Source organism: Orcinus orca, chromosome 20, assembly GCF_937001465.1.
Source record: "Orcinus orca chromosome 20, mOrcOrc1.1, whole genome shotgun sequence".
Lineage (NCBI taxonomy): Eukaryota > Metazoa > Chordata > Mammalia > Artiodactyla > Delphinidae > Orcinus > Orcinus orca.
This window is the reverse complement of record NC_064578.1, coordinates 45,698,080-45,711,665: the sequence shown is the minus strand read 5'-3', so window position 1 is coordinate 45,711,665 and position 13,586 is coordinate 45,698,080. Positions and strand designations below refer to the sequence as shown.

The window sequence follows — 13,586 nt, the reverse complement described above, 5'->3', positions numbered from 1 at the left end:
TAGAGGTTAAGTGAGTATCCTCAGTGATCAGAGTAAGGGGAGAGGTTGAGGTTGGGTTTAGACAGTAAGGCCAGCTGGGGTCAGGGGTCAGAGGACCTGCTCCTGGGGTGGGGAGCGGAACTCGCGAGTACGTCGGGCAGTCTCAGCTGCAGTCATGGTGAAGGCTTTCACAAGGATGCTGTAGCGGTCCCTCTGGTTGGCCTGGAGCTTGTCCACGTAGCGCTCTGCAAAGGCTGCAAGAGACTCTACACGGTGCTGCAGCTCTTGGTCACAGAAATACTCCAGCAGGTGACACATCTGTGGGATGACAGCCATGCAGTAGGAGGGATGGTGGTGAGACCGTCAGGACTTCCTGGAAACTTTTCTTGCTTTCTCTCCCCAATCCATAGCCCTGCTCTGGTCGAGCCACCACTGTCTCCTGCCTGGATCCTCAAGCCGGCCATCTCCACGGTCTCATCCCTCTAATTCACCTCCCACATGGAAACCAGATAGCTCATTCAAAGCCAGCAGCACTCCACCGCTTTATGCCCTTCCACAGCTCCCCAGTGCCTTGGGACAAAGTCCGCACTCAAGCCCCACCAGACCCTGTGTGTCCTAGCCCAGAGGGATGGAGGCTGGAAAACAGGAAGAATTAGCCCACCTGTAACTTAACAGACTCCGGCAGCTTCATCTGCAGCAGCCCCTCCTCCAAGTCTTCTTCTTTGTCCCCTTCTGCCGCCTCCTCTTCCTCTTGTTCTGCATCTTCCTTCTCCTGTGCCTCTTCCTCCTCGTCCTCCTCCTTCTCCTCCTCATCCTCCTCGTCTTCCTCGTCCTCCTCTTCCTCAGTGAACACTTCAGGCTCAATCATCTTCAAGATCTGTTTCACATCCTCATCGCCAAAGATACCCATCACCTACGGGACAAAGCCCGGGTCTGTCACTGTGGCCTGCAAGGCTTCCATAATCAAGACACAGCCTCACTCCCCAGATCTGTTTCTCCTGCACAGGCCAGATTCATTCCTGCATTGGCTGTATACGGCTCCTCTTACAAGCAGGAATGGCACCCCCACCCCCGCCCTGCCACCCATCCTCCTTAAGATCCCCCCAGATCCACACCCTGTGTCCCACGTACGTGGCCCAGACTACATAGCCAAACATGCGCACCTCTCCCTTCACAAGAAGTGTCCTTTTTCCCAAGCTTGAGCATTTGTTACTCTGTAACAGGACACACCCTACACCTGAGGCCCTCATAGCTCCCAGCATATGCTAGCTCTCAGTCAACATAATGAAGATGCTATCAGATGCAAGGAGAGTAGGTAGATAAAAGGGAAAAATAGTGGGGAAAGAGAGAGAGAGATGAATGAACGGGGGGAGGACTGGGTGACTGGGTGGATGAATTAATAAACGGAATAGTAGAGGTTTGATGGGGAGATGGATGGATGGGTGGATAATGAACTGAGAGATGAAGGTAAAGGTGGAAGAAGAGATGGTGGGTAGATAGATGACAGGATAAATGATGTATAGATAGGTGGGTGGACAGATGGTTTGACAGATGCATAAGCAAGTAAATGAGTGGATGGGCAAATAGATAAATGGGTAACTAACCAGGCACCAGGGTAGGATGGATATGTGGATGGGTGGATAGGTTTGCGTATGAAAAATTGGATGGATGGATGGATATATGGATGAGTCATTAGATGGGCATGTGAATGAAAGGGTACATGAAATGAAGAAGGGGTAGAAGGATGGAGAATGGGTGAATTAAAGGGTGTAGATGGTTGGATGGATTTGTGGGTACGTGGATGGGTCTTAATATATATGGATAGAGAGATGCATGGATTGATGGACAGATAGGTGGAAGATGGAGAAATGGGTGAATCTGTGGATGGGTGGATGAACGGATGCACAGGTGGAAGGAGGCTGATGGTTGAATGCATGAAGGGAAAGACAGATTAATAAATGGGTAGGGGGACGGATGAATAGATGAAATGGTGGGTGTGATGATGTGTGAATGAATGGACAACTAGATTGAAAGTTAGATGGATACATGGATGGATGGATGGATAATTGGGTGGAGACTGGAAGGATAAATAGATGAGGAACATTTGGATGGAAAGATGGGGGTATGTTTGAATGAATAGGTGGATGGATGGAAAGGCTGGTGGAGGATGGATGAATGACGGTTGGTTGGATGGATGAATGGAAAGAAGGAAGTGATTACTAAACAGATGAATAGATGGCAGACGAATGGATGGAAGGAAAAGTGAATGAGCAGATGACAGAAGGATAAGTTGGAAGGTGAAGGGTATATGGACAGAGAGATGAATGGGTAGCTGGATGTATAAATGGGAGGGGAACATATGGAGGTATGTATGTACAGATGGATGGATGATTTGGAATGTGAAAGAACAGGCCAGAGGGAAGCAGGAGGAAGCCATTACCAGCAGGGTGGACACAAGCTTGAGCACGGGCACAAACTGGAACTCCACGGAGCCCCCGACAGGGTCGCGTGCGTGCTGCCCACCGTCTCGCACTGCCTCCCCCAGCATTCTTAGTGCTTTGTCCCGAAGAGCCTCCAGAGGGATGCTGGGGCTGAGACGGGATGGAGCTTCTGCCACCCCAGCAGCTGGCAGGGCAGCCACAAAACAGGGAGCTAAGAAATGGTGTGGAGGCCGCAGCGAGGTGGTGACGCCGACACCAGGAAGGCTGTAGCGGCGGGGACCATTATCTGCCCTTTTTCCAGGCGGGAAGAGGGTGATGGCACGGGTCTCAGGAGTGAGGGGCACAATGTACTCAGAGAGCATGGAGCGGCGGCTGCGGCAGGCACTCTCGAGATGGATGCTGATGAGGAGGTCGTAGTAGCCTGCACGCAGGGGGCCAGGCAGATGCGCGTCTTCCAGGGCGTGCAGCAGCTGTGCCTGGTCCACGTGGCTGCACAGAGCATGTGCCACGCGGTTGTTGCCCAGGGCGCACACGGCGCAGTAGAGGCGGAGGGTGTGCGAGTGGAAGCGCTGCAGGTCCAAGCGCTCCGACAGCTCCAGGATGTCCATGCATCTGCAGTGGAGATGGGCCACATTCAGGGACTCAGCAGGCAGAGGAGGTGGGAGACAGAGACACAGACCGCAGAGAGGCAAAGAGGTGCTCAGGGGAGTGTTGGTGGCCCCAGCAGCGAATCCCAGTGTTCTGCTGGGTCAAGTTTCTGTGAGGTCTGTGGAGCTGAGTCTAGGAGTCTTTTAATGGTTCTGGAAGTCACTCAGTGGTCTGAGGGCTCCCTGACATATATCTGGGTTCCATGGGATGGTCTGGTACTCTGGGGATCTAAGAGTCCATGGGAAATATCTGGTGACCCTGAGATGTATCTAGGATCCCAGGTTGGGTCTGAATCCCCCTCTGGCAGGTCTGAGTACCCTGGTTATATTTGAGCACCAACAGAATGTAAACTCCGCCAGTGCAGGACATTTCTGCCTCTTTGTTTGTTTGCTATATTCCCAGCACCTAAAAAGGACTTAGCAGGCTTCCCTGGTGGCGCAGTGGTTAAGAATCCACCTGCCAGTGCAGGGAACATGGGTTGGAGCCCTGGTCCGGGAAGATCCCACATGCCGCAGAGCAACTAAGTGAGTGCACCACAACTACCCAGACTGTGCTCTAGAGCCCACGAGCCACAACTACTGAGCCCGTGTGCCGCAACTACTGAAGCCCGTGCGCCTGGAACCCGTGCTCCGCAACAAGAGAAGCCACCGCAATGAGAAGCCTGCGCAGCGCAACGAAGAGTCGCCCCCGCTCACCGCAACTACAGAAAGCCCACGTGCAGCAACGAAGACCCAACACAGCCAAAAATAAATAAATAAATAAATAAAGGACTTAGCAAATAGTATGTGCTCAATAAATATTTGTTGTAGGAACAAATGAATAAATGGGTGCGTCTGAGGCCCCTGGGGATGGGTCTGAGTCCTCCTGGGCAGGTCTGAGTCCCCTGAGTTATACAAGAGCATTACTAGAATGTCCGTTCCCAAGAGTTTGGTGTCTCCAGGCTAGAATTCTGCTGTCACACAGGAGGAGCTCAGAGCTATCTGTCGAATCAGTGAATAAAGGAAAGATGAAGCCTCTTCCTCGGGTGAGTCTGGGATCCTGGCCACATTTAGAGTCCTTAAAAGCTTTCCTGTCATCCATGTGAATACTCTTTAGCCCGGTGTGCCTGGGTCCCCTGGAGCGGGTTAGATATCTCCAAGGGATACCTCTCAAGTCTCCTGGGTATGTCCAAGAGAACCTGGGGCGCCTCCAGGCCTCTCTGAATAATGTGCAAGACCCTCTGAGGTGCACTTGAGGCCCCTGGGATGCTGTGTGGTCTCCTTGCTGTGGATCTGGACTCCCTGCGATGGGTTTGGAGCCCCGTAGGTGAGTCTGGAGTCCACTGGGGTGTTAGCTGGGTCCCCTGAGGTGGGTCTGAGCCTGCTGAAAGGGATTTAGAGCCCCCTGGAGTGTTATCTGGGGATGGTAAGGTAGGTCCGGGGCTTCCTGGGGTGTTGTCTGGAGTCCCGGGGTAGTGGGGAGGGGCACCGGGTGGGATCCAGACCCCAGAGCGCTTGCAGTATCCGCCCCACCCCTGGGCGCCGGGGCTGTCCCTGACCGGTTCTCCTCGGGGATGTGCAGCGCCATCATGGTCAGCGGCTCCTGGCACTGCACAGCCCAGCCCAGCCGCTCGCCCGCACGCCGCGTGTCCACCTGCAGGAAGTGGTTGGGCATGCGGCTCCACGACACGGGCATCAGCATCTGCACCTCGAGCCGCGGCGGGCACTGTGGGGTGGGGTTCTTGCGCTCGCTCAGAAACATGGCGGCCGACAGCGGCATGATGTTCTGGGGACATAGGGGGATGCACGTGTCAGGATTCCCCACCCTTTCCCTCCCGCCACTCTGTTTCCAGGAAGACCTCCCGGATTTCTCCCCCCACTTCAGCCGCTCTGCCAGCCTGACCTCCCATACCTCTGTCCTCAGCCTGCCCCCATTAGCGCCCCATCACTGCAACCTGACCTTCTGCTTCCCCAGCTCAAACTGGATGACGTTCTGGTGTGTCGGCAGGACAAAGACAGCAGGAAACAGCTTTGTATTGGGTTCCACCTGGAAAGGGAGAAGAGGGCAGGGTGAGGAAGGAGATGAACTGGAGGTGGTACTGACTCTGGATCCCCAACTCGGGAGCCAGTTGCCCCAGCCTGATGCTGCTGGCGTCTACAGATCCCAACTCAGGCGCTGGAGGCTCCGCAAGAGCCCTGAAGTGGCTCACGGGCGGCACCTCCTCTGACCCAATGAGGCCAACCTCCTCCACCTCCCCCAGGGCAACCTGTCGTCTGGGTCTTTGCGCACATCGTGCCCACCCCCACCCACGAATGCCATTCCTGTTTCTCTCCCAAGCACTTATTTATTCTTCAAAGTTCAAAAAGCATCCTCTGACTGCCTTTCCCTGCAGCCCCTCTGATCTTTGAAGAGAAACCCACCCACGCTCTAGCACAACAAACACCACTATCTGTGAAGCAGTCTTGTCAAACCTGAATCTAATCCAATCTAATCTGGACCCATCTCCCAGTTTACAAGAAAATACAGGGGACACAGGAAAATGTTTAAATGACACCTCAGCTGTGCATCAGCCAGATTCAGCCTGTGGGAAACTAGGCCAGCACTCTTCAGATGGTAGCATGCACACGAATGCCCTGAGATTTATTTTAAAAATCAGATTCTGGGGCTTCCCTGGTGGCGCAGTGGTTGAGAATCTGCTTGCTAATGCAGGGGACACGGGTTCGAGCCCTGGTCTGGGAGGATCCCAGATGCCGCGGAGCAACTAGGCCCGTGAGCCACAACTGCTGAGCCTGCGCATCTGGAGCCTGTGCTCCGCAGCAAGAGAGGCCGCGACAGTGAGAGGCCTGCGCACCGCGATGAAGAGTGGCCCCCGCTCGCCGCAACTGGAGAAAGCCCTCGCACAGAAACGGAGACCCAACACAGCCATAAATAAATAAATAAATAAATAAATAAATAAACAAATAAATAAATAAATAACTGAGCTAAAATTCAAGCCCTCTTAAAAAAAAAAAATCAGATTCTGATTGGGCAGGTCTGGGTAAGAGCCTGAGATTCTGCATTTCTAACAGGCTCCCAGGTGATGCAGAGCCTGCTGGTCCCGGGACCACACTTTGAGGAGCAAACTTCTACCAGACAGACAGCTGATTTCTTCAGTGAATACATTTCAAAGGGGAAAAAGAGAAAAAAATGGAAGGGAAATCTACATATGAAAAGAGACTGAAGGGACTTAGCAACCAACCAAAACATATCACCTTATTTAGATTCTGATTCAAACAAACAGTAAAAAGACATTTTGGAGACAACCAGAGAAGTTTGACCATGGGCTGGATATTTGGTGATATCTAAGAATTCTTGGGGTTTTTTAAAGACAACAGTGGTATTGTAGCTATGTTTTTTAAAAGAATCCTTATCTTTTAGAGATACATACTGAAAAGAGACAAACTGTATCATATATCTGAGACAAACCATACGATATCTGGGATTTCCTTCAAAATCCTCCAGTGGGTGTGGATAAAGATGAATCAAGGTTAGCCGTGAGTGGGTACCAGTTGGAGCTGTGTAATGGGGACACGGAGGTTCGTTACGCTGTTCTATTTTTGCGCATTTTTAAAATCCTCCATTCAAAATAAAGTTTTATAAAATAAATAAAGTTAGATGGATTAATGGATGGATAGCAGATTCGTGGTAGTAGGTATATGGGCATTCATGATACAATTCCTTCAATTTTGCTGTATGCTTGAAATCTTTCATAATAAAGTGATGAAAAGGAAAATCCCACCTTAGAATTTTGGCCCATCCCAGGATGTGCCCTGATTGGTGAAAAGGTGGCGACTGGTATCACCCAGCCCAAGAGGGATATGGACCTCTCTCCAAGGTCAAGGCTCTGCTCTGTCTCTCCCTTTCTGGATGTCAGTTCGAGGAATGGTTCACCTAGGTGGTCTCCCAGGAACCTCCCAGCTCTGGCCTGTCCTGAGGCTGTTTTATCCTGTCTCTCTGGGGTCTGCCCTCAGAGGGTGTCTGGGAGGGATGTCCCGGGATGCTGAGACACGAGGATGCTATTGCTAAGTTGCTGAATGAGGGCTGGGCTTACCTGGAAAAAGGTGTTGCTCTCTTTGCCGTTGGCAGTAAAGGTCATCAGGCCAGTGGCCAAGTCCACCAGGCAGCCAATGACAAGGTCCGTGTGGCTGATCCGGCCCTGCTGCCCGGGGCTCACGAAGTCTCCACCCCACACCATGTAGCAGTTGCTGCACTTGAGGCTAGAGGACACAGGAGTGATCAGTGCCCCGATCGCCAGCCGAGGCGCTCTGGACCCTGGACGCCCCCTTCCCTGAGCTCCCGGAATACCATGACTCAGAGCCCCACCCCCAAACGCCCGCCACCTGCAGACCTGAGTGCTGAAACCCCTCACCCCAGACCCTGAGCCCCTCGGAGCTAGAATTCTTAGAAGCTGGTGGGGGAAGGGATGGTTCCAGAACGAGGAGAAGGAGAAGGGGAGCAGGACGAGAGGATAGAAAAAGGAGGTAAACTAGAAAGAGGACGGCAAGATGGAAGAGGAGGAGAAAATGGAAAAGAAATGGACGAAGAAGAGGAGGGAAAACACAGAGCAGGAGCCATGGGAGGAAGACAAGCAGGAAGAGAGGAGGGGCTTCCCTGGTGGCGCAGTGGCTGAGAGTCCGCCTGCAGGTGCAGGGGACGCGGGTTCGTGCCCCGGTCCGGGAAGATCCCACATGCCGCGGAGCGGCTGGGCCCGTGAGCCATGGCCGCTGAGCCTGCGCGTCCGGAGCCTGTGCTCCGCAACGGGAGAGGCCACAACAGTGAGAGGCCCACGTACCGCAAAAAAAAAAAAAGGAGGAAAGGAGGAGGAGGTGCCCGGCGCTGACCTCCGGTCTCCCACGGCCCCCGCCCCTGCCCGCACCTGCTGTGGATGTTGCCTTGCTCATCCCCCATGGTCACCGTCACCACCCGGACCTTGCTGAGGTCGAAGTTCATGTCGTGCTGATGGTAGTCCGGGGTGACCCAGCCCACCCACACGCAGCTGGGCTCCTGGCCGGCAAAGACCCTCACGGAGTAATAGTACTGCAGAGGCAAAGGGGGGACCGGTGGTCAGTGGGCTTCCCTGACACTCTGAATTGACTTCTCTGGATTCTCAGTGTCCTCTGGGAGTTTAACAAGAAGTTGCTGGATTTGAGACCCCCTGGGTCTGTGTCCCTCTGTCTCTGTATTTACTGATGTATTCCTAGATTCGGGAATCCTTTGGGACTGTTTCGTGATACACCCAAATTTGGGTCCCTCCCCAGGTTATACAGCAAAGTTATAAATAAATAATAGCTCACAAATGAACTCACTTCAATCCTTACACCAAGCGGATACACTTTTTATCTCCATTTTACTGATGGGGAAACCATAGCGCTTCCACAGCAGAGAAGACATAGAGCCGTGAAGTGACACCCAGGTAGCCCGTGATCCTAACCACTAGGCTGCTTGTCTCAGAAAATATTCCAGATTTGGTGAATCCCCAAACTGTATTGGAATACTTGTGAATTTTGGTTCCCAGGAATATACTAGAATAGCTACTAAGTTTGGGGTGTTGAGTTTATATGGGTGAACCCAAATATTGGGGTGCCGAGTCTATGTTGGTTTATCCCTGGGATTTGGGGGGCCCTGGGAGTTCTATCAGTGTGCCCCATGGCTTCATTGTGTTCCCTGCAATTTTTAGGCCCCTTAGCTATATGGATTTAGGGGTTCAAAGGGTTAAATTGATGTGTACTGTATTTTGTGGTCTCCTGTATATATTGCGGTGTCCCCAGATAAGGGCAATTACTGGGGATTACAGCATGCAATTTGGAAATCTGGAGGGGGGGCCTGAAGTTGAGGGTCCCCGGTTCCCACCGTGGTGGTATTGAGGATGATCTCAGGGTCATCACGGTCGTCAGCAGGCATCACCTCGCGAGGGAGTCGGGGCAGAGTGGGGGTGGCTGGTGGCTGGGTCATCATGGCGGCCTTCTTGGCCTTGAACAAGAACCTGGTGGTGGAGAGGAGAGGCTGTCACGAGACTCACTCTCAAGCCCAGCTCCCCAGCCCTCTCCATCGCAACGTTCGTGCCTCCACATCCATCCTAAATAAGCCTGGTTTCTAATACCCAAGGCCTCGCCTCTAGAGGGATGAAATTCCCAACTGCACCAGCATAGTCCACCGTGGAGGAGCTCTGTGCTTTCGGATTCCGGGTTATCCAGATTTAAAGGTGCCTCTGGGAACATGGAGGTTCCCTTGGGGAGCACACAATGGTCCCCTAAGCCACCATGTCTCATATGGGTGCTAAAGGCATTTGGGAGAGGACAATTCTTCATCGGGCACTGCCTTGTGCATTGAAGACACGTAGAATCCCTGGAGCCCCCAGCCAGCAGTACCTCCCCCCAAAACTGTGATAACTAAAAACCTCCCATCATTTCCAAACATCCCCTCAAGAGACACAGAACTAAATCCCACTGAAAACTACTGCCACAGCAGGGGAAAAGCAGATTTAGTTTCATTTCAAATTGAATGCCCTTTGAGGGTCTCCCTTGAAGTTAGTTTTTGGGGGGTACATTTGAGACACAGGAGCGACCCCAGTTTAGAAGACCAATGATATTCACTGAGATACCTTGGGGTACAGTCAACTTTCCCAAGATTCTGAGGTCCCCTTTAGTGTTCACAGATAATGAAGTCCATTGGATGAAAAGCTTTGGTACCCCGAGGACCGTGGAGCTCTCCATAGATATAGTGGGGCATCCCGATTTTACATTCCTTTAGAGCATCCCAGGGAAATAATAACATTCACTCGAGACATAACAGGATCCCTCAGTAATCTGACCCCACTTAGCATATATGGGCCCACTTTGGGATACAGTGGGATTTCTCAAGTCACTGAGGTTGCCTAATCGGGGGTCCCAGGACAGACCCCCAAACCCCACCCTGCCCCACCCTTGACTCACCCTCTCTTCTTGTTCTTCTCCGTGGTAGCATCCTTCTCATTCTCTGCCCTGGGAGGCTGGGCCTCTACCCCAGCCTGGGCGGTGCCCCCGGGTGACCCTTCCTTGGCAGTTCCTTCTTTGCCCCCCTCAGCCTCGCCCCAGTGCCCAGCTGAGCGGCGCAGGTTCTCATAGTCGGGATCAGGCTCCGCTGCCCGGGCCTCATCCTCAGCAGGAGGCTGCAGGCCAGGGGGTGCCAGAGGGGTGGCCCCTGCGGTGCAGCGGAAGTGCTGGTGGAACTGGACGGGAAGGCTCAGCCGGAGAAAGAGCATCTCCACCAGACTGTTCTGGGAGCCCCACGTGCGGTGGGTCAGGCGCAGGCAGGGGGGTGTGTCCACGGTGCCGTCCACACGAGTCACCTGTGGGGGTGAGGCAGGAAGCCCTGAGCCAGGAGGGTGAGCTAGGCCATTGGCCCTAAACCTTATTACACACAGAGTCACCACGAGGCCTTAGAGCACCGTGTGAGAATTAGCCAAAGACTCACTCCTCCGAGCGTACGAACTCCCATGGGACACACAGCTTGGCCGTGGGGTGCATTCAGCCTTCTGTCTACCTTTGTCTGGACACCTTCGTACAGTGGGCAGCCCTGGTCAGACACTGGAATCACCTGGGGAGCTTTCAAAACCTTCCTGCGCACAGGGCTCACTCCAGACCAGGTCATCCACCCATCCACCCATTCATTCTTCCATCCTTCCACCCACCAATCCATCCATCCATCCATCTAACACTGCACAAATATTTACTGAGCACCTACTGTGTGCCAGGCACTGTTCCAAGTGCTGGGAACACATCAGTGAACAGAACAAGGGCTCTTGGGGAGAGCAGCCCAGAAGGGTCAGATTTTTTTAAAGGCTCCCCAGAGGAATTTCTGTTAGACTTGTTGGTTGTGGGAATATAACACTCAGAAGAACGCACACATCGTAAGTGCACAGCACAATGAGGTTTTGGAGGGACCACGCCTATGTACCCAGCACTCAGATGGAGAACTGGAACACCACCAGTCCCCCTGGGAGTCCCCTCAGTGCCCGTTTAGTCACTACACTCTCAAAGATAGTGAGGGATTCTGATGAGGGAAATGCACCGACCTGGCCTAAATAAAGGGCAGGAGCTGAGAGAGGGACAGGTGCCCGGCCTGTGCGCTCCAAAGGCAGACTCTCAAGTTTTCTGGAGACTCCATTAACAACTGGAGCAGTTCCCTTTCTTTGATGCCCCACCTCAAGTTGACCTCCTCAAGGACCAATTGCCAAGAGAGACCTCTGTGCTCCTCACCAGCCAGTGAATTCACCCCAAAACTGTGCAACCAAGACTGTCTGCAGGGTCTCTTTCTCCCCTCTCTCCCATCTCTCTTCTAAATCCTGTTCTGCCTCTGCTCCTTGGCAAGCCTACTGACCATCTCCTTCCTGTGGCAAGTATGCAAAGTAACTTAATGTCTGATTATTCGTTCACAGTTAACGCCCTTCTGACTTAGCACATCACAGCTTTGCCCATTCTTGAACTTTCTGTGAATGGGATCCTACAGTATGTGCTCTTTTGCGTCCGGCTTCTTTCATTCAACATCGTGCCTGAGAGACTCGTCCATGTGGTTGTGGGTAGGTTAGTTTATTCATTCTCACTGCTGTCTAGCATGCTGTTCTTTGGGTTGAGAACACCATCTGGCAGTGGCAGGGATTGGGAGGTTCACGTCTTCCCCACCATCCTCTCCCACCCCAGGCACCTCTCTGGTCTTAGTGCTCCCACTCTCGCCTCCTCCAATCCACTGTCAATAGAGACCTTTCCAAAACTCAGATCTAGACTGGACATTCCCTTGTTTAAAACCCTTCCATTTTTACCTAGCCTTAAAATGCCTTCCCACAAATTATTTATTAATTATAAAGAGAAAAATAGTAACTAGATGGTGGAGAAACTTGGCAGACTCCACCATAACCAAACAGTCAAAGTTAATGTAATCAGTAATAAGACATAATGACATGATGTGCTGCCCTGATATTCCGCATCAAGAAGAACACAACCTCTTTGCTATGGTATCTGTGCCAAATACATGAGGAATATTCTGCAAAATAACTGGACTGTACTCTTCAAAAATGTCAGCATCATGACAGACAAACACTCAGAAATATTCTACATTGAAGACTAAAGAGACATAACAACTAACTGCAACGTGTAACTGCGGATTGGATTTTGGACCAGAAAAATAAAAAGAGACATCATTGCCACGATTAACAAAATTTGAATATGGGTTGTAAATTAGGTAACAGTACGTATCAATGTAAAATTCCCTGATTTTCATAACTGCGGCTCTGTAAGAGCACAGCCTGTTCTGAAGAAATGCACATTGAAATATTTAGGGATAAGGAGGCATGATGTCTCCAACTTCCCTAAATAATTCAGAAAAGAGAAAGAGAGAGAGAATGTGAGAGAGAGGGAGATCTGAACGATGCCTAGGATGGGAAAACCGAGGCTCAGGAGGAGACAGTCACAGGCCCAGGTCATACAGCAGGTAAAAGGCCAACTCCAGGTCTGATTCTAAAGTACCAGCTGAAGCTTAGCCACGTGGAATTCAAGTTCTTCCCAGGTTGAGAAAAAGACTATATCACTTTATTGTCACAATCTGACCCTGAGTTTAACCTTGGGAAAGAAAGGCACTAGGGTCTAAAAATTAGGATACCAGATTAATGAAGAGTTACTAAAAATAAATAAACCCATGGGAATTCCCTGGCAGTCCAGTGGTTAGCACTCCTTGCTCTCACTGCCAAGGACCCGGGTTCAATGCCTGGTTGGGGAACTAAGATCCCACAAGCTTACTGCCGTGCTTTGTGGCCAGCAATAAATAAATAAACAAACAAACCCCCAAAATACCACCACAGATAACAGTTAGTAAGGAAGCTGCCGAAATGTACCCAGTGATTTATATTTCTTTAAACCTTGTTGTAGGATTAGATAGTTATAAGGGCTGGAAATGTCCACTGGGGTCACTTAATCCAGCTTCTCTTTTCTCCCTTCCCGCATTTTGTAGGCACGGTACCTGGAGCCCAGAAAGGTGTAGTTTGCCAAGGTTATACCCTACAAGGCAGCCCTGGGAGCCCATGATCCTGACACCCACTTCTACACGGTTTGTGGGCTAACAGAGAAGCCAAAGAGAAGCCTGGGGAAGAGAACTGTGGGGAGAATGAGGTTTGGAAGCAGATCAGAGCGTGCTGAGGGGGTCGGTCCTCACCTCATAGTGGGGATGCTCAGGGGGCGTGGCCTGAAACTGGGGAAGGCTTTTGCTGAACCAGGTAGTGACCGGGCGCTGCATGTTGATGGCAAATGGCTCAAAACCTTCCTGGAGGCCACAGATGGTAAAGAACCGCAGGGAGCTCACATCCTGGCCCAGGTTCAGGTGACCCACCTGGCCAGGTCCCAAGCTGCAGACGGGCAGGAAGCCTAGTGGGAGGGGATAGACGGGCAGGGGTGAGGATAGATGGGCAGGGCAGGGGCAGCCATGGGGAAGGAGGTACTGTGGAAAGAAGGGATGGAAGAGCGGGGGGCTGGA

The 13,586-nt window shown here is 51.9% G+C and overlaps 1 protein-coding gene across 4 annotated transcripts in view; it reads right to left on the bottom strand.

Moving 5' to 3' along the window:
* The window catches only part of RYR1 (ryanodine receptor 1), a 118,232-nt gene that overhangs the window by 75,810 nt on the left and 28,836 nt on the right, over positions 1 to 13,586 (bottom strand). For all 4 annotated transcript variants that reach the window (XM_049703668.1, XM_049703667.1, XM_049703669.1 and 1 more), the window contains 10 exons: positions 13,269 to 13,477; positions 10,019 to 10,413; positions 8,937 to 9,069; positions 7,963 to 8,123; positions 7,138 to 7,303; positions 5,007 to 5,093; positions 4,606 to 4,832; positions 2,420 to 3,032; positions 641 to 892; positions 97 to 297 (listed from right to left, as the gene is read on the bottom strand). In XM_049703668.1, coding sequence (XP_049559625.1) covers positions 97 to 297; positions 641 to 892; positions 2,420 to 3,032; positions 4,606 to 4,832; positions 5,007 to 5,093; positions 7,138 to 7,303; positions 7,963 to 8,123; positions 8,937 to 9,069; positions 10,019 to 10,413; positions 13,269 to 13,477 — 2,444 coding nt within the window. The remainder of the gene's footprint in view (positions 1 to 96; positions 298 to 640; positions 893 to 2,419; positions 3,033 to 4,605; positions 4,833 to 5,006; positions 5,094 to 7,137; positions 7,304 to 7,962; positions 8,124 to 8,936; positions 9,070 to 10,018; positions 10,414 to 13,268; positions 13,478 to 13,586) is intronic.